Source organism: Siphateles boraxobius, unplaced genomic scaffold, assembly GCF_051911475.1.
Source record: "Siphateles boraxobius isolate OS27281-9 unplaced genomic scaffold, OSU_SipBor_1 9, whole genome shotgun sequence".
Taxonomy (NCBI): Eukaryota; Metazoa; Chordata; class Actinopteri; order Cypriniformes; family Leuciscidae; genus Siphateles; species Siphateles boraxobius.
Genome location: NW_027509219.1, coordinates 5,560,352 through 5,582,094, shown reverse-complemented (window position 1 = coordinate 5,582,094; position 21,743 = coordinate 5,560,352). Strand labels below are relative to the sequence as shown.

Here is a 21,743-nt window from a genome sequence, read left to right as displayed (position 1 = left end):
AACTTGAAAAAGTGCATGTACCATTATATGACCCCTTTAAGCTACATTTCATTTAGCGTTCTTATAATGGGTTTTTATGGGAGGAAAATGCTTAATGTCAAATTAAGCTAATGGACTTTTTTGTAGTATACTTTATTATGATTTTAGTATCATATTGATTAATAAAGGCTACTATCCACAAACAAATTGCTTTCAATTATGTGTGCAAAATTCAGAATTCAATGAATGTGCTGCAATTTGTACAAATAGAGAAATTTTTGTGAATAAAAGACATTTGTTTTATTTTGTATTAGTGATTATAATTTCCGCGTGCATTTATTGACATCTGAGTCGATCTCATTTGAGTGTATTCGGCAATTTGCTCAACGTGTAATTAAACACGTTGAGTTTATATTCTGAGCTCATTATATTTTTTTGTATATACTATACTTTATTAGTTATTTAGCCTACTGTGTTTGGTCTGTTAGTAAATAACACTGTCGGTTATGTTAAGGTTTCTATTCATTTTGATATGCCACTAGAGGGCAGAATAAGACCAGGAATTAAAGAACGCTTTGTAGTTATGTTGACCTACTGTTTTCATAACACTGGATATTCTACTAATTTATACTTTTCTAAAACGTTGCATATTAATGGAAATTAATTTATTTAGCAATTACACATAGTTTTGTGCTAGTTTTGTTGTCAGTATTGCTCTTTCAGCCAGCTTTATAGTTTATCTATTAGATTTGGTTTATTTGTTAACTTTACACTACTCATATAATCGCAGATAGCCTATTTTGCTTCATGTCCTTGGCCATTATTGTCCAGATCAGAAACACTGTTTTACTTGACTTGGCTTGCACTGCCTTAGCCTACCACTACTGCGGCTATTATTATTATTAATAATAATATTAATTTAACTATTATTATTGTTGCTGCTGCTGTATTTGTTGAATTCTGAATTTTGCACACATAATTGAAAGCAATTTGTTTGGGGATGGTAGCCAAATTAAAAATTAAAAATTTCAATATTGCCAATAATTTTACTATTAAGTTCTTTTAATTTTGAATTTGTGTTGATGAATTGCATTTCGTGAAGTTGGAAGAAATGTTGAAGAAAAATAACACAATTTTAAAGGTTAACGTTCATACTGTGATTTTAAGAATGATAAATGCATGTTGATGTCACATATCAATGTGTAAAATATTTTTTTCACAAGTGGTTATAGCTAATTTTTCAAATATTGTTAAATGATTGTATACAATTAATTGAAATATTTTTATTACGAGTATAGTAAATTATTACTTTTGAGTTTGCCATGAATTACTTGATGCTGGTATGGTGTTAATAAATAGATAAAATAATAATAATAATAATAACAATAATTTTTTGTATAGTATCAAAATACCAAAAATTACAGAAGCCCTGAACACCCAAGGTGAGAAAAAAGAAAGAAAACTTCTCGTTATTTCTACATAATATCTCGTTATTTCGACATATCTTATTTCGACATGCTCTAACGAAATTATTGGCAACACAGGCTAATTATAGGAATTCCTATTATAGGAAAGCTATTGTTTACTGTCGGTTTAAGTACAAATAAGTATAGTTAAAAATACCTTTAATGTTTCATAACATTTCAATTTAACGTCTCATAAACTACTGATACTCTTTTTTTGCCCCTGCTCAAGAGATATTTAAACAGAATCCGCAGATTCTCTCACTCGCACGGACATGCTGATTCTCTCTGGCCCAGTTTCTATTTATCTCTAGTGCAGTTTATATATGTCCAATTATGATATTATCACTGATACATTACGATGTATTTAACTGTGACTTGTATTGCGATGTGCCTTTTTTATTATTAGAGAAAGTTAATTTATAGTCGCATGTTAGTGGGTTAAATCACCAGTGTGAACCGGCTTAAAACTTAGTCAAATTAAATAAAAATGTAAAAAAAAACAATACTTTTCATTCAAAGATGAATGAAAGTCTTATTGGGTTGGAATAACAATCATGAAAATAAATATAGCTGCGAGCAGCAATTATCAGGGTTCACGCATCGAGCTCTTTATGACATCAATGCTTTTGGGGTCTGGGTCCAAAATGTGCCATTTTCATGTTTTTTGTTATAGCGCCACCAAGAGGCTAAACTCCACAATTTTTATTTTATTTTTTTGCTGTGACCTCAGATTGAGCTCTTACATATGTGTACCATTTTTATAACCATTTTATTAAATGTAGCCCCGCCAACTTAAAGCATCTTGGCGTCCTGTTGCAAACATGAATCGAAATTTTTAACTATTTATTGATAATTATAGATATTTAGACTCCAGACCATTTGTCTACTCTGGTTTGGTTCCGATTGTGCTAAAAACCTAGGACTAGTTCGTAAAAGTAGCTTTTGTTCAAAATCCAAAATGGCTGAAAAAATTTCATGGCATAAGTTAAATCGGAGATTTATTATTCGTCTTGAGCCAAGGATTCCAATTCCAGTCTACGACCAATGGTCTCGGAGTTATGAGCGATTTCACATTTTAAATTGCTGTAGAAATACAGCTGAAATACCTATTGGCTGATTTGGACAAGTCCTTGTATCTGATTTGCGAGCAAGACTCTTACCATCTGACCAAGTTTCAAGTCTCTTGGCCTTACGATTTGGTCTGCCCGATCAGTTTTATGGCGGAAGAATAACAATAAAAATCCTTAGTTACAATAGGGTTTCTGCGCTTTGTGCTTAAACCCATAGTTAAATAGTTTAGTAATTATTATACTTTTGTGTAATTCACAAAGCCCAGCACATGATATGCAGAAACATGATATGAACTTACAAGCATGTTTTATTAGTCTTTTGTTTAAGTTCAAACATGACAACATTTTATTAATTTGTTCTTTCATTTTAGATCCCTTGTTTTTTATTGTATTTTATTTGATCCCTTGTTTTAATTTGTTCCTTTGGTTTGCTTTAATTAAATCAAGGGAATTAATAATGCAATATGCTCACAATCTAACTAAAATAAAGGAATTCATAAAAAGTGCTTGACTTACACAATATCTTTTTTTCTGCATGTCCTGCGCAATTTTCTGTAAAGTAAACAAGGACAGATAACGAATAACAAAGTACATGCATAACCTATTAAAATGCATTGCTGTATTTAATTTTTTTTATGAATTTTAAACATTTCATATATATGTATTTGTGAGAAATATTAAATAATGTGGTCATCATATTGACAAAATATACTAATCTATGTATTAGAAAACTAAGCCACTACTCCTTATGCTGTCATGCAGAGAAATTCCTATCATTTTTTATTGCATGGCAAGGAAAATAGGATTCAATTATGTAAGGAATAATATATAGCGACAAATAGCGAAACTAAGTTTATCTGCTCTAAGAAACGCCGTTATTACCTCACTAGTGAAATGTCATGTAGGCTAGCTTTTAAACTATTTTACTGATAAAATCTTCAAAACAGCACTTAAACACGTTACTGTGCGAGTGTGTGTCCGTACTGTATGTGTGTGCATTTGAGGGGGAGAGAGAGCAGGAGGAAGAGTTTATGCTTTTTTAATTTTGCCGTGCGTTACCCTGGAAATAATTGCACACTTAGAATGTTCGTCAACAATCAGATTCAAGCATTTAACAGCCCCGTAGTATAAATAAATAATAATGCACACCTGTTTCATGTGTAATTATCTAAAATATGAGATACATGATGATAATATGCTTGCTCTGCTAGCATAACTAATAATAATTTTGAATTGAAATAGTGAATCAGTATGTTGGCTTCTCAAGCCAATAATAAAGTCTTAAAAGAAAAGAAAGAATCTGTGCTTACTCTGTATATTACTGTATTCATACAAAGAATAAGATTTCAGGCTGTGTGTTTGTCATTGACATTTTGCTTCATTTTTTATTCCTTCAGTTGGAGATGGCCTTGTGCAACCTGAAGCCTTGAACAAGAAGGCCATCCAAATTATCAACAGGGTGCGGGACAAGCTTACTGGTAAGCAAAACTGGCCTTTTCTCTTTTAGACCACAGAAGACTAAGCACACATTTCTACTTAATTCATGATTCTAGCACTAACATACAGTAGATTATCAAACATCAATAGCTAGTAAAACAAATATTAATGGATTCATGTGAATGTTTTTTACTCCTAGGACGAGACTTTTCCCATGATGAGACCCTGGACGTACCTACTCAAGTGGAGCTGCTCATCAAACAAGCTACTTCGCATGAAAACCTGTGCCAGTGTTACATTGGATGGTATGTGTTTTATTGTCTTGCTTAAGAGCTTGTAAGGAGTGTAAAACAGATACAGTATTTAAATGTATGGTTTTTTTTTCAACGTAGTTCAGAACGTGTTATTTTATCCTGTGATATATGTAGTGTTGTGCTTAAAGTCTTTTTTTCTCTCTTATTCTCTTTAGGTGCCCTTTTTGGTAGAGCTTCATATTGCCACTGCTTTCTTTTTTTTATTTTGCTGTTAAATTTACCTTGGACAGTGATGCAAGCACAGACTTTGATAATTGACATTTATTTGAAAAAAATTAAGCAGCCACTCTTCTAAGTACACCCATGAAAAATCTGAAGAATTAATCTTGGTGGAGATTGTGTAATATGACTATCACATTGTCAGTGTTTCATTTTATTTGAAATGATTTGTACAAGTTGTACAAGGACAAATATCACCAAAAATAAAGAATTAAAGAAAATTAAGAGACTGTTTCATATAGAAAATTAAACCTATTTTATCTTCATGACAGTTAAATGTTCTTTAAAATGAAAATGTGTAAATGACGACCTGAATATTAAATGAATAAAATACAATCGTATATTACTCAGTGATTCCTCCATTAGCAATGTTTATGTCATTGTTCCAGTAGCAATAGATACGCTTGATATTAACCAAATGTTTTTTCACTTCTAATCTACATTGATTTAAAAGAATATTGGGAAAAGACAAAGAAAAAATCTAACTTCCTTAAGAAAAATGTTTGTGAATGAATTCCATTAGTTGAATTGGTTTCATCCAATTATCATTTATCAGTGAGTGAACTCTGATAATCTTAGCAAGAGCTGTGTCACTGTTACCAGTGCCCTGTTAAAAAAAATTATAATAATAAAAATATAGCTGCAAGCAGCCATTACCGGGGCCAAGAGCAAAAAAAGACAGGACATGCCAACATGGCTGGGAGTGTCAGACCAACGGCTTAAAAATCATACAGTAACTTATAAGATGATTTAATGGTTTATTACTTTCGACCAATGGGGGGCACAGTTACGAAATCAATGTGATGTGGTCAGAGTGAGGTGACAATGACACATACAAAGTTTGGTGTCAAAATGTCAAGGCATTGCAGAGATAAAGCCTGAATAGTCATTTTGGCAGCATGCACCATTTTCTGAACGCATGAACGTATCGTTACGAAACTCGGTATGGGTCATCAGTACGATGCCCTGAAGGAGTCTGAGAAGTTTCGAACCAGCGCCACCTAGTGGTAAATATAAAATTTCAAATGCATATAACTCTGGTTGACTGATTTTCACGGGAGTCCTCTCCTTGGGTTCCTGAATCCTTACTGAGTCCAACGATACCACCACTAGGTTTTGCTTTGCGGTTTGTGTAGCATTGTGAATTAGGGCTTAAAAAACATTTGCCAATATCTTCGAAACCGTTAGACCGATCGAGACGAAACCACCGTCAGAAGTTTGGAAACATAGGACACATAAAAAAAAATTGTGCCACTTGTTGGTGCTATGATAGAACAAAACGTGAAATTGCCATTGAATTCAATACAGTTTTGTGATTAAAATGTTAAACTTAACGAATGCATTGGTGTAACATTACGAAACTCAGTAATTGCCATCAGCAGCATGCCCTGAAGGTACTCAAAAGATTTTGAGACAGCGCCACCTTTTGGTCAAAAGTTATAATTAAATTTCCAAAAATGCTAATAACTTTTGGATAAATTTGCCTATTGTAATGACACTGGTCTTAATAGATTCCTTGGATTATGCCAAAAACATAGATACCAATTTTGCCATAATCAGCCAAACTTCCTGTCCGCCATCTTTATTTTCTTTTAAAACCTTCTTTTTCGATCTTCTCCTAGACCGTTCATCCGATTTTCACCGAAATCGAATCGTATTATCTCCAGACTGGGCCGACTAAATTTTATGGATTCCGTGACGATAGACGAAACCGTTTTCGGATACTGCAGCATCAAAGTGGAGGCATGCTGCCAAAATGACTATTCAGGCTTTATCTCTGCAATGCCTTGAAATTTTGACACCAAACTTTGTATGCGTCATTGTCACCTCACTCTGACCACATCACATTGATTTCACAACTACGCCACCTATTGGTTGAAAGTGATAAACCATTAAATCATCTTATAAGTTACTGTATATATGATTTTGAATCCATTTGCCCAAAATCCTCTTAAAATGTCTTTAATTGCTCCTTGCTTCAGTTTGTCTGACACTCCCAGCCATGTTGGCATGTCTTGTTGGCTTTTTTTGCGCTTGGCCCCGGTAATGGCTGCTTGCAGCTATATTTAGGGGCCAAGCACCGAAGGTGCGGGCACCTATTGTAATTGTTCCAGTTCTTATTATTAGGGGCCAAGCACCAAAGGTGCGGAGGCACCTATTGTATCCGTTAGCTTTCTTATTATTAGGGGCCAAGCACCGAAGGTGCGTAGGCACCTATTGTATCTGCTCCGGTTCTTATTAGGGGCCAAGCACCGAAGGTGGGGAGGCACCTATTGTATCTTTTCCGGTTCTTATTATTATTAGGGGCCAAGCACCGAAGGTGCGGAGGCACCTATTGTATCTGTTCCGGTTCTTATTATTCTTCTTCCTCTTCCGACTGGGCGTCTTTGGCAGCCCATAGAACCGTTTGCGGGAAAGTTGTTTTGGTTTGACATTCTGATAGAGGACAGTCCCAACATTAAATACACCAATTTTGGTGTCTCTAACGCATTGCCTCTAGCGCTACCACCTGTCCAAAATTTCACTTTTATTATGCTAATAACTTTTGAACCGTAAGGCCTATCAACAAAATTCGTTTTTCCTCTGATTCCAGAGCTCATGACGATTCGATTGCACCCTATGACGTGATTTTCCGTCATAAAAATATGGCCGCCATTTTGAATTGTTCAGAAAAACTACTTTTTCGAACTCGTCCTAGACGGTTTGTCCGATTTTCACCAAAATCGCACCAGATCATCTTCAGGCAGTGGGGACAAAAAGTTATGGAATTCAAGTTGATTCGTCAAACCGTTTTCGAAAAACGCACGAAAAAATTTTACGTAGCACTTGCGAAAACGGACGTAAGGCTGTATCTCCGCAACGCTTTATCGTATTGTGACCAAACTTGGTACATGTCATCACAAGCATGACCTGAGGCTATATGCTGCGTTTCGGCGCAGCGCCACCTACTGGTCCGGAGATACAGAAAATGGCTATTTTTGCGTATAACTTCTGAGAGGTTTGTCCAAAAATCATAAAAGTGGTCTCGTTAGATTCAGGGCGTCATGTTGAGTCGACTGATATCCAATTTTCCCAGATCGGCGATTTTGGCTGTCGGCCACTTTGAATTATGTGCTAAAATGCTGTATTTTCTGAACGCATGAACTGAAAATTGTTACGAAACTCGGTATGGGTCATCAGTACGATGCCTTGAATGAGCCTGAGAAGTTTCGAAGTGGCACAATTTATTTTTCAAATGCTTATAACTCTGGCTGTGGTTGACTGATTTTCACGGGAGTCATCTCCTTAAGTTCCTGAATCCTTGCTGAGTCCACAGATACCAAACATATACCAATATGAAGGTACTCAAAAGATTTAGAGACAATGCCACCTGTTGGTCAAAAGTTAAAATTAAATTTCCAAAAATGCTAATAACTTTTGAATAAATATGCCTATTGTAATGCCACTGGTCTAAAGGTTTGTCGTTATAACCAGACTCTGACCACATCACATCAATTTTGTAACTACGTCAACTATTGGTCGAAATTGATAATCCATTGAATCATATTTTTAGTTGATGTTTATGATTTTTCAACCATTATGCCAAAATTCATCTTTAAATGTCTTTAATTGCTCCTAGCTGCAGTTGGTCTGACACTCACAGCCATGTTGGCTATCTTGTCGTCGTCTTTGCGCTTGGCCCCGGTAATGGCTGCATGCAGCTATATTCATTATTATTATTATTCCATTCTGGAAGTCTTTGGCACCCCATAGAACCGCTTGAGGGAAAGTTATTTGGCACACTGATAGAGGACAAAAATTTGGCACACTGATAGAGTCTGGACTGTCACCAGAGCAAATTTGGAGTCTCTAACTCAATCCCTCTTGCGCCACCAACTGTCCAAAATGGCACTCATGTTTATGTTAATAACTTTTGAACCATAAGAACCTAAATTATTTTTCCCACTGATTTCTTTTCCACTATATGACGTCATTTACCACCATGGAAATGTTTCCGCCGTTTAGAATTTTCTGAAAAAAACTACTTTTTTCGAACTCCTCTAGGCCATTGCTCTGATTTTTACGAAAAATGAACCAGATCATCTTCAGACCGTGTCGACAAAAAGTTATGGAATTCAAGTCGATTTATTAAAATGTTTTCGAAAAACGGGCATACGTGTTGAAGAGATGCAGCCTTACGTCTATTTTTCTACATAGACGTAAGGCTGTATCTCTTCAATGCTTTATCGTATTCAGACCAAACTTTGCACAGGGCACAGACACTGCATAGACAGACTGCACAGATGGACTTATTTTCAAATGGAACCATTTATCCTCAAATATTACAGCTGTATCTTAATGGCATCTTTTTATTAATGGGCCAGTATCACTGATATTAATATAGCTAATGATGTCTCTATGAAAATTATTTCCCCCAAAATTTTAAACATTTGTTAGGCTTCAAAAAAATAACTTTTAATTAAAGTGAACTTAAAACAATCCTCACTTAAACCCATAATAAATCTCATATATATCTGTACCTTTCCTGTCTAACAGGTATGAAATATACAGAAATTGAATAGGGTTATAAAATAGTCCGCACTGCATAAATTATAAATTAAATTAGATTAATCCTTATTAAAGCTACAAGCGTTCTTTAGTCAAAGAGTAGTTAGTAGTTTTCTCTGTTGCCTTTGTCCTTAGGTTAACTTTACTGACATAGAGAATTAGAGGCTGCTGTCACTTTAAGATCTGCCGCTGCTGACAGGATCTCAAGCATCTCATTCTCTCATTACTCTTTAATTCCATTCTCCATCATGACGGACAAGTGTTTTTTTTTTTACCGCTAGTGGCATAGTGAAGCTTTTTTTGGCACACTATGCAAAAACAAGCTCCAGGCTCCGGAAGTTTACTGCACCAAGTGCCTAAAGCCTTCCCGTTTTGTCCTCTTTCTTCAAGCCATGCCCAGCACCACTTGTTTTTTACTTTCTTCTCCAAAGCAGATGTATTTTCTCCTGGTTTGATAAACTCCATTCTCCATAGCGTGTGTACAAGCTAACTTCGAACTGGCTCACTTCCTGCACAAGACCCGCCTTCCTCTCTAGCAATTGGCTAAGACAACCTAATATCATGCTCCCATTGGCTGTGACAGCTGTGCGCGCTGACTCTTGAATCAAGGTGGTAGGTTGAAGGGGACTGGTGTTTTATTCAAGTCAGATTAGGGCCTGTTCACATATCGCGTCTTTTGCGCGCTCAAGTTCGTTATTTCAAATGTAGCCGCGCACGCCTATAATGGAAGCGACGCGCTCGTTTTTGTCAAGCGTTTGTAGCCTAATGATTATGGATGTGTCGGGAAACGATAGCAAGGAGATATTTTAATTGTTTATTAATGAACAAATGTTTACTAAGTGTGTTGGCTGCAAATATGATTATTGCGATGCTGACTTCTCATTCCTGCAGTAATGAACGCGCGCGTCTATATGGATTAGGTAATCAAACTATTTATTTCTAATTGTTTCGTTTAAAAGTAGACATATTTTGACCGTATATAGGACTATTTCTCATGTCTGTGAGGCAAGTATCCTATACGCTGAGTTTCGGTTCATTTTCACTCCAGTTCTTGCATTCGAAGACGGATAAACTTTCTTCTATCAAGTGTATTCTGTGCATTTTCAAGTGGCTTATCAGATTCACCGTCTTGGCAGCAATTATCTTGTCGAAAATATTGCATCGCGTGCTTCTGGCATCGAGTCTGGTACATAGGTACACTTTTGATAATTTCCACATATTTTCTATCTATCTGGGTTGGGACGCTTACACACACACTACAGCCTCACGTGCGACGATCCACGTCTCTGGGTAGCCGCGTAAACTAGTGTTTTTCCGCCACAGCCAATCATGCTGCATGCTTATTGTTTCACTAACGTTGACGAGATTAACCACTTAGGAACCGAAATTTGGTACCGAAAAACAAGACATGTTTCGATACTCGGTAGTATCGAGGCAATTTGGTCGGTACCTAAAAAAGTACCAAACTCGGTACCTAGCCCTACTTATAATTTTGGATTTGGTTGACTTATTTTCATGGGAATGAAAATTCATCGGTACCCAGCCCTACTTATAATTTTGGATTTGGTTGACTAATTTTCATGGGAATGAAAAATTCATCGTCTCCTTAACTTCCTGAATCCTTGCCGGGTCCAACGATACCAAACATGCTTGGCCATATGGTTTGTTTTAACACTTAAACAACTTTCTTGAATATTTTGTATCCACTGTAGGATAATCGGAAACATATGTCAAATTTTTTATAGTATGTGGCAAAAAAATGCAATCAAAGTCAGGTGTGGGTCATTTTTTTACGTGTTCATACATATAGGTCTTGCATTATATAAAACTTGACTACTTATACTATCCATTTCTGTCCACTAATTGATAAAGATAAATAATAAAGAGGTAAATATAATGTCAAGAGAATGCTGTTTGGTTTTATCTACTTTTGAAAAATTTTATTGGATTTTTTTTTTTTTTTTTACATAATTTTATTGGATTGGATTTTATTGGATGAGTTTTGACCAAGCCTGTGTTCAGCTGGCCGTCAGTTTCTCTCGTGTATATTTATATGGATGTTTATCTGGGCTTCTAATCGCTGCACACATCTTCGTCTACGACTGACAGTCACTCCTGGTCATTCGTATCGCTTTAATGGACATGTACAACGCACAGAAGCTTCACTACAGATATTCCGGAGTGTATTTGCCAGTGGCCTCTCTTCACTTTGCGGAGAAAACACGGGAGGAAACGAGGGAGTCGGGGTGGACGCACCCTCAGATTGAAAGCACATCTTCAAGCTGTGATCGATGTAAACCTGTGTAATGGCGGCTATGTTGCCTGGCGGCCCCGAGTTCTGACTCATCGATGGCAAATCGTCAGCAAAATGGCGTGACTCCTGGAAATCGGCGTTCATTGAGGAAAGCTTTGTTTTCCCCCGATGTTATTCCTCCGCCTAAAATGGCTCTGATCCGTCGTGAACAAAACCTTCCTGCTCAACGACTTCTCTCATAATTTGGATTTTATGTTCATCACTGAATCCTGGACTAAGGGTGGGGATCTAACCCCTTTTTTGAATTGGTTCCAACTGACTGTACATTTTTTAACTCGCCCCATCCAAACAGACGAGGGGGGGGAATAGTGACTATTTTTAAAAAACTCATTCTCTGTGCGATGCCGGTCAGTTCCTGTCAGTGCATTTACTAGCTTTGAAGCTCAGCTACTACATTTGGACCGGAATGGCCCTGTTTGATTAGGGGTGATTTACCGTCCTCCACACTCAGTCCAGGACTTCATACAGCAATTTACCGAATTCATTGGTAATATAACCACAAACTATGACTGCTTTTTATTGGTGGGTGATTTTATTTTTCCACGTGTGAGGAAAAGAGTTCCTCAGCCTCATTGAGTCTTTTAACCTGGTCCAGTGGATAAATGGCTCTACTCGCATTCAGGGTCACATTTTGGACCTTGTACTTTCCTGTGGGCTGGCAATTAGTGATGTTGTTATATCTGATTTTATGCTTTTATTTTCTACGTCTCTTCCCTGCCTTTCTCATTCCACTACTGCAGATGTAACATTGTCTCGGTCCTATTCCCTTTAGTTTGGCTCAAATTTTAACAAGCACCTTATGAAATCCTGCTCACATTTGTTTTTGGATTCACTGATACTGGACTTGGATGCCGACATACATCTCGTTCTATTAAACTCTGCTTGCAAGGGCTTTAGATACTGCTTTGGATGTGACTAGCTTTAAGAACACAGTACATTGTTCGGTTCAGGCTGAAGTATAGCCCGTGCAGCAGGGCAATTGGGTGACGATGAGACGGTGCAGGAAAAAACACAGCTCATCCGTTCCGATTACCATAACAAACAGATTCTCCCCACTCAGTGAAACACCCACTGAGAATCCTGTTGAATGTGCCCTAGTTATTGGCGATTCTATTACACGGAAAGTGAAAATAGAGACACCAGCCACCATAGTCACATGTTTGCCGGGAGACAGAGCGCCTGACATCAAAGTAAATGTATTAGTGCTGGCTAATGCTAATCGTAAATTCTCTAAGATTATTATTCACGTCAGCACTAATGATGTTTTGACTTCGCCAGTCGGAGATCACTAAAATTAATGTTAAAGATGTGTGTGAACTCGCAAGTACGATGTCAGGCACTGTAATTTGCTCTGGCCCCCTTCCTGTTCGAAGGAGTGATGAGATAGTTAGCAGATTGTCATTACTCAATGGCTGGTTGTCTCAAAATAATATAGAATTCATAAACAATTGGAAAAGTTTTTGGGGCAGAACTGACCTGTTGAAAAGAGATGGTATTCATCCCTCCTGGGATGGTGCTGCTCTTCTCTCTAGTAATATGGCACATAGTCTTAGAGCTCAAACATGACAATCTGGGGTTAGGGTCAGGAAGCAGGCAAGCTGGCTAAACCGACCGTCTGCCAGCTGTCTCACGTCACCAAGGTCAGATAAATCCCATCACATAGAGGCTCTTTCACCTAGATATCATCATATAGAGACTGTGTCTGTTCCCCGAATTAGGAAATACAAAAAACTTCCAAACCCATCTAAGAGTAAAAATGTAATTGATGTTCAACAAATAAAAAACAAATAATACAAATGAACAAATGATAAAGCTTGGGTTGCTGAATATTCTATCCTTTACTTCGAAAGCACTTATTGTTAATGATATGATTACAGACTATAACCTAGATGTGCTGTGTATGACAGAAACCTGGCTAAAACAAAACGAATACATTACTTTAAATTAGTGCACCACACAAGAATACTGTTATAAACATGAACCTCGTCTGAAAGGCAAAGGGGAAGGTGTTGCTTTAATTTATAGTAATATTTTCAAAAATTACTAAGAAGTCTAGTTTCAAAATAATTATTTTGAAGTGTTGGTGCTTAATGTAACAATATATAGTGCAAATGATAAATCGCGTTTAAGATTTGAGCTGGCTACTGTATACAGGCCACCAGGGCACCATACAAACTTTATCAAAGAATTTGCTGACTTTCTATCAGAGTTAGTACTGGCTGCAGATAAGGTCATAATTGTTGGTGATTTTAATATACATGTAGATAATGAAAAAGATGCATTGGGATTGGCATTTAAAGCTATTCTTAACTATTGAAGTTAGACAACACGTGTCAGGACCTACTCATTGTCGTAATCATACTCTAGATCTAATATTATCACATGGAAACAATGTTGATGCTGTTGAAATTCTGCCACTAAAAATTGCTTTATTAATAAACTTCCTGATACAGAATACAGTTCTGCGTGATATGACTGCGCCCAAGTAGCAGTGCTTCACCTGTGATTCACCCATATATAGTCCCCCAAGTCAATATCTGCCTAGGAAATCGCCTAGTCTTAATCTGAATTGCTATTTGTACTCGTTGTGAATACGCAGACCAAAAGAAGTAATTAGGTTGTTTTTTTTAACACTTTTACTCACGACATGCTACCTGACAACATAAGATTCCATTCATTATGCTAAGCTAAGCTAGCGTCGGCGCTGCCAAACTAAGACAATGCATGCACTGAGACAAAAATGCTTTTGTCCACCTCTCTTAATGTAGGGGAGACGGTGAATAAGCCCTATTTAAAAAAAACGGTGGAGTGTTCCTTTAAGTCTGCGCACAGTACTGAATCTGTCCTCTTGACAGTTTTAAATGACGTCTATCTATCTATCTATCTATCCACGGACACTGGTGACTCCATGGTTCTTGTACTCTTAGATCTATCAGCAGCCTTTGACACTGTTGATCACTTTACCCTGATATCCAGACTAGAGTATTATGTGGGGATAAAAGGTATCGTCCTCCAATGGTTCCTGTGCTATCTCTCTGATCGGAATTTCCTAATCAAGTTAGGCAATTTTTCCTATTCGGTTGCAGGGGCGATTCCAGGATTTTATAAATGGGGGGGCACAGGGGGGACCAAGATCCAGTCAGGGGGGGCCCATGGGAAATCAGAAAATTCAAATGGAAATAAATACGTGTTTAGAAAATATTAAGCACGATTTTAAAAAAAATCTTTGCAATGCTCAGTGACCTAATATAGATGGTATTAAATGTGGCACTGAACAAGAGCCTGAAAATCATTTTGTATTATACATTGATTGGACCACACAGTTTTGTTCTAATAAATAAAAAACATCACCTAGGCATTATTTAGTCATTTAACATGCTTTATTCTCAACACAAACACTGAGTGTGTGTGTGTGTGTGTGTGTGTGTGTGTGTGTGTGTGTGTGTGTGTGTGTGTGTGTGTGTGTGTGTGTGTGTGTGTGTGTGTGTGTGTGTGTGTGGGCGAACGTTTTCTGCATGAAATCTGTCTCTGACATGGTTTCTTCTTAAAGAAACCTTGGATGTCCTGTTGCGGTGTAAAAATAAACAAATACCCATTCAGTATAAATTACACAGAGTTGTAATTATAGTGGCTTTAGTCTTTAAAACAAAAGATAAAGTAATATGTGGGTCATTCCTGGTATGCGGTGACATTTTGGCTTCATAAATGTTGGGGAAAAAAGGCATGATTTTCATGTTTTTAGCATTCTATCAAAATAGTGACATGTTTAATATAGGGTTGATGTTTGACATATAGGTCAAGCTCAGGGACTGTATAATAATAATTATTGGTAGATTGTTCAGACACTGTCCATAAAAATATTCCACCCTGTTAGGGACATATACGTATATCACAACATGTTAATAATGTAAATGTTAAACAATAATGAGCTTTTCTTGCATAGTATATGTCCCTTATGCCATCTTAGAATTTTTCTTCTTGAAACAAGCAAAACCATTTTTGATGAATCGAATATGTTTAACATTCCACCCTGCTAGGTTTATAGATCTAACAGGGTGGAAAATTGTGAGCTAAGTTAGCCATAGCTCTTTGAGTGATCAACATTTTTAGCTAGCTAACCTTCTACAGATGAACAGAACTTTTATAACTATGTCAGATTTGTTTTTACATTTTTTTGATAGGACAAACATTCTCCATAACATAGCCTAACAGGGTGGAACTTTAAGGGTGGGACAAGCAGGATAAAATTACAAAAACTAAAAAAAGTTAGGAGTGAGAGCTGAAGCATACCTCAGTTTGTACAGTTGAATTCCAGCAGGTAAAAGAAAAGAAATTTCACTTCTTGAAAATGGTCTCAAGGAAATTGCAGTTGGATTTGGAAGGCAAAAAAGTACATACTAACAGGGTGGAAGATGACTTCAGGTACGCAGTAATTGAAGAAAATGTTAAGAAAAAGACCTATATTTCCACATGATTTATATGTATGATTAGAGGCAATTTAGCCTAGTCTATTACAGAATTTAAAAATATTTTGAGGTTTTTGTCATTTCATGGTTTATATTTCTTGCAGAAGTTGATTACTGTGCACTGAGGACATGATATAATTGAATGCATACATCAATTAAAATTGTGTAAAATACAAAATAGTATTTTTAATGTCTATTATCTCTGATTAAATGGTAAAGAATACTTAAACCTACAATTTAAGCCATTTATTATAAATATGTGATTCATTTTAGAGAAAATATGAGTACATAAATCATTGGGACAGGAAAGTCACCGCATACCAGGAATGACCCATGCATCTATTTTATATTTATGTAGACGCGCTGCCGCGGAATAACACTGACAAGTCATCTGCCGAAATTACGTTAGCTAATCTAACGTTACTGGCTTGATCAGTCACACATGAAAGTAATCAGACCAACATATGGTGCGATATTTCAAAATATATACTGTAATTGAGTGTGTATATACCATAAACAGTGACGTGTCGAGGTGTTTCTCTCTCTCTCCTACTGTTTGTAAAACGCGGACATGTGATTCCGCTTTGCGAATCGCAAATCAAGCAGTGATTGACAGCGCTCTGATCCAATGGCGTTGGTCATTGTCAGGTTGACAGTAAATCTAGCCCAATGATGTTGGGGGGGCACCAGGGGGGGCCAATCATATTTCAGGGGGGGCCAGTGCCACCCCATGCCCCCCTTCTAGACACGCCCCTGTTCTGTTGTGCATCTAACCTGTAAGCCCGGCTCGATCGGCCCAAAGGAGGTCTTCAGATCAGTGGGTGAAGGTCTCTGCGTGTTACTGTATTTCCTTTTTCAACATTCAACATTCATGATTAAATGGAATATATTTTCTCATATGTATCAACTCAATATTTCATCTGACTCCATGAATGAAAAATGTTTTAATGATATCTGGGCATCATTAAAAGTGAATGAAAATTTGATTATTCTTTTTAAACTCTTTTTTTAAATTGTTTTACCCGCTCAGATTAGGAAGCTATGCCGCTCAGAGGTCCTCGCGTCTACCGCAGGTCTCACGCTCGCAATCTCGCCAGTTACAGTCACCAAACAGAGGTAATTGGCTAGTATCTTAGACAGTCTGATTCACCCTTACACAATCAAAGATACTTTTTGTGAAGAGGTTTAATGTATGGAAGGAAGAAGACGGGGTCGGTGTGACTGGGACTCGTACGTTTATTAATCTCTGAACAAAAGAAAAGGGGAGCACACAGTGCTTTCACTGTAGCAGACAATTGATAACTCCAAACAATCAAACACTTGAACAAACACTTTTTGTTCTTTCCAACTCTTTCCACATACGAGATCCCAGTCCTTCTCTCTCTCGTCTCTCAGTCCACAGCGGCTTATATCTTGTCTCTCCACGCCAATTACTGCAACAAGACACAGGTGTTCGTCATTTGCACTTGACCTACTTATGTACCGCTTGCCTCCTTTCTCTCTCTCCCGTTACAGACCGCGCTGAACCACGCCCCCCTAGCCACACTTTTACATAGCCCCCTTGAATTTGCATACACTTGAATTTAAAGTAACGTTTACTTCAGGCAGAATTATCACCACTACTAAATATAAGTTAACCAACTTTACTTATCTTATAATAGTTTTTGATTGGCCATGCCGTGGTTTCACACATACACTTATCTAAAATTAACATTAAATTAAAACAGGTAAAGCAGACGCACCCAGATTTAGGTTGGTCAAGCAGCACGTTTGCTGCCCTAAACGGAAATAACTCGTCTCTGCAAAACAAGTATTCTTGAATTAGTGCCAAATATTAGTCGTCACTAATCTGACGCAAACTTGTGGGAACATACGAATCCAGTTAATCTACTTGGGAGAACAATTTTTGAATCAGTCAGAATAAAATCAAATGTTTACAATTTATTGACCAATAGAACAATAATTAAAAATCCAATTCATCTGTCAAATATAACAACAACAATTCGGAAATCGCGGAATTCAAGAAATGTTTACCTGGCAATGAAAAACTACGCACAGCGATCGTGTGGAAAGTGTACCTACAGACTTCCCCGAACCTTTTTGCCCATTTTCCTTATAAACCCAGATACTTAAATTTTCTTACCAAATGGTGGTGTCGTCATTATAATTAGATTTATACTATAGTTGTGATTTTGCTGTAAATTAACATTAAATTAAAACAGGTAAAGCAGACGCACCCAGATTTAGGTTGGTCAAGCAGCACGTTTGCTGCCCTAAACGGAAATAACTCGTCTCTGCAAAACAAGTATTCTTGAATTAGTGCCAAATATTAGTCGTCACTAATCTGACGCAAACTTGTGGGAACATACGAATCCAGTTAATCTACTTGGGAGAACAATTTTTGAATCAGTCAGAATAAAATCAAATGTTTACAATTTATTGACCAATAGAACAATAATCAAAAATCCAATTCATCTGTCAAATATAACAACAACAATTCGGAAATCGCGGAATTCAAGAAATGTTTACCTGGCAATGAAAAACTACGCACAGCGATCGTGTGGGAAGTGTACCTACAGACTTCCCCGAACCTTTTTGCCCATTTTTCTTATAAACCCAGATACTTAAATTTTCTTACCAAATGGTGGTGTCGTCATTATAATTAGATTTATACTATAGTTGTGATTTTGCTGTAAAAACACGTTTTATTATGTATAGGGGAGCTCCAGTAAGGACACATATGTCTCTAAAGTGGATTTACATAAACCATATACATCTTAAAGACGCTTATTTTAAATGTCTATTTACATCTGACAGGAAAATCTTTAATAAGTATTTCAGATGAGCACATCACAACATGAAATAGACATCTGAGTGATGTATGTGTGCATAGTAGAATTCACTGTTGTCAACACTGCTTACATTACATGAATGTACAAATCTATTTAAATTAACTAAACATAAGTTATCTATTTAATATCCATGTAGATAATGAAAAAGACTTATTGGAGTTGGCATTTAGAGACATCTCCATTCCCCTAGGACTAAGACTCGCACCATTGGGGACAGAGCCTTCTGCGCTGTCCCTCCTCGCCTGTGGAATGCCTTTCCTGGGATCTGAGGGCTCCACAAACAACTGATGGTTTTAAAAAGGGCATAAAAACTAACCTTTTTAAAAAGTTTTTCAATGTTTAAATTTCTTTTAGTTTTTAAATTGTTGTGTTGATTTTAGTTGACAGCTGATTTTAGCTTAATTTCTTAATTGCTCTAACTGCTAAATTTTCTTTTACCTTTTTTTTTTAGCACTTTGAGATAAAATGTATTATTATTGTGAATGGGTTTTTGTTTTTGGAAGTCCTTCAAAGCACATCCATCCCTGATTAAAGTGCTCCACGTTTATAACTATAACTTGAAGCTCCAAGTCATAACTATTTTAGTCGATAAAGTTTTAAATATGAATATTTTTCTTACACAAACGCATCACTTCACTTCACTTCAGAAGGCCTTTATTAACCCCCCAGAGCCGTTTCAAGCACTTTTATCATGGATGGATGCGCTTTGAAGGACTTTCAAAAACAAAAACCCATTCAATCCCATTATAAAGTTTGGAAGAGCCAGGACATTTTTTTTTTAATATAACCGATTGTATTCGTCTAAAAGAAGAATGTCATATACGACTAGGGTGGCTTCAGGGTGAGTAAATCATGGGCTAATTTTCATTTTTGGGTGAACTATGCCTTTAATTACCCTAATTTGCTTGTTTACTTAGAGCCCCATCATGGTTTTTCTAATATTCCCTTTCATGCAGTGTGTATAGCTGTTTGTGAATGTAAACGTTCTGCAAATTTGTAAAATCTAAAGTGCACAATAAATAAAGTTTAAAAGTCTTTCTCCCAAAAAGAAAGAATCGACTTACCAGCCATATCACCCTGTAGCCTGCCTTGCTCGATTACTCCTGTCTGCCTTGCTGTTGGTGTGTGAACTCACAAGTACGATGTCAGGCACTGTAATTTGCTCTGGCCCCCTTCCTGTTCGAAGGAGTGATGAGATAGTTAGCAGATGTTCATTACTCAATGGCTGGTTGTCTCAAAATAATATAGAATTCATAAACAATTGGAAAAGTTTTTGGGGCAGAACTGACCTGTTGAAAAGAGATGGTATTCATCCCTCCTGGGATGGTGCTGCTCTTCTCTCTAGTAATATGGCACATAGTCTTAGAGCTCAAACATGACAATCTGGGGCTCGGGTCAGGAAGCAGACAAACTGGCTAAACCGACCGTCTGCCAGCTGTCTCACGTCACCAAGGTCAGATAAATCCCATCACATAGATGCTCTTTCACCTAGATATCATCATATAGAGACTGTCTGTTCCCCGTATTAGGAAATACAAAAAACTTCCAAACCCATCTAAGGGTGAAAATTTAATTGATGTTCAACAAATAAAAAACTGAAATAATACAAATGTATGATAAAGCTTGGTTTGCAAAATATTCGATCCTTTACTTCAAAAGCACTTATTGTTAATGAAATGATTACAGAATATAACCTAGATGTGCTGTGTTTGACAGAAACCAGGCTAAAACCAAACGATTACATTACTTTAAATGAGCGCACCCGCAAGATTAATGTTATAAACATGAACCTCATTTGAAAGGCAAAGGGGGAGGTGTTGCTGTAATTTATAGTAATATTTTCAAAATTACTAAGAAGTCTAGTTTCAAATATAATTCTTTTGAAGTGTTGGTGCTTAATGTAACAATATATAGTGCAAATGATAAATCACGTTTAAGATTTGTGCTGGCTACTGTATACAGGCCACCAGGACATCATGCAGACTTTATCAAAGAATTTGCTGACTTTCTAGCTGAGTTAGTACTGGCTGCAGATAAAGTCATATTTGTTGGTGATTTTAATATAAATGTAGATAATGAAAAAGATGCATTGGGCATTTAAAGATATTTTTAACTCTTTTGGAGTTAGACAACACGTGTCAGGACCTACTCATTGTCGTAATCATACTTTAGATCTAATATTATTACATGGAATCAATGTTGAAGTTCTGCAGCAGTGCGATGACATCTCAGATCATTATCTAGTCTTGTGTAAACTTCATTTAGCCAAGGCTGCAAAGCCGACTCCGTGTTACAAGTATATTAGACCTATCACTTCTGCCACAAAAAAATTGCTTTATTAATAATCTTCCTGATCAGTTTCATCATCTCAGAATCCCAGATAGCTTAGCAGAACTCGATATTGCGACAGAAACTTTTAACTATCTCTTTTCCAGCCCTTTAGACACAGTTGCTCCGTTGCGCTTAAAGAAGATCAAAGAAAATAGTCCAACGCCGTGGTACAACGAGCGCACTCAGGCCCTAAAGAGAACAACCAGAAAAATAGAGCGAAACTGGAAGAAAACAAAATAAGAGGTATCTCGCATTTCATGGAAGGAGAGCTCCATTGCATACAGAGAGGCCTTAAAAACTGCTAGATCTGCTTATTTTTCAACCCTATTAAAAGAAAATAAACAAACCCCTAGCTATTTATTCGAAACAGTTTCAAGCCCAGAAGTTTGCAAGCAGCACAACAGTAATGACTTTATGACCTTCTTCACTTATAAGATTGATAATATCATGGAAAAAATTATAACTATGCAACCGTCTACTACAGTATCGCATCAGACAGTGCATTGTAGTCTCACTGATGAAAAATTCGATTCATTCATTGCTATAGGAGAGGAAGAATTTTATAAACTCGTTATATCATCTTAATCGACAACATGTATATTAGACCCTATACAGACTATACTATTGAAAGAGATGCTTCCAGAGGTCATAGATCCTCTTCTCTATATCATTAATTCATCTTTGTCACTAGGATACGTACCAAAAAATTTTAAGCTGGCTATGATTAAACCAGTTGTTAAAAAAACG

The 21,743-nt window shown here is 36.8% G+C and overlaps 1 protein-coding gene across 1 annotated transcript in view; it reads left to right on the top strand.

Moving 5' to 3' along the window:
- mtor (mechanistic target of rapamycin kinase) overlaps positions 1-4,706 on the top strand; it is a 234,686-nt gene extending 229,980 nt beyond the window's left edge. Inside the window, exons 56-58 of the mRNA XM_077224547.1 lie at positions 3,913-3,993; positions 4,152-4,257; positions 4,422-4,706. Coding sequence (XP_077080662.1) covers positions 3,913-3,993; positions 4,152-4,257; positions 4,422-4,437 — 203 coding nt within the window. The 3' untranslated portion in view covers positions 4,438-4,706. The remainder of the gene's footprint in view (positions 1-3,912; positions 3,994-4,151; positions 4,258-4,421) is intronic.
- The last annotated feature ends 17,037 nt before the right edge of the window (positions 4,707-21,743 follow it).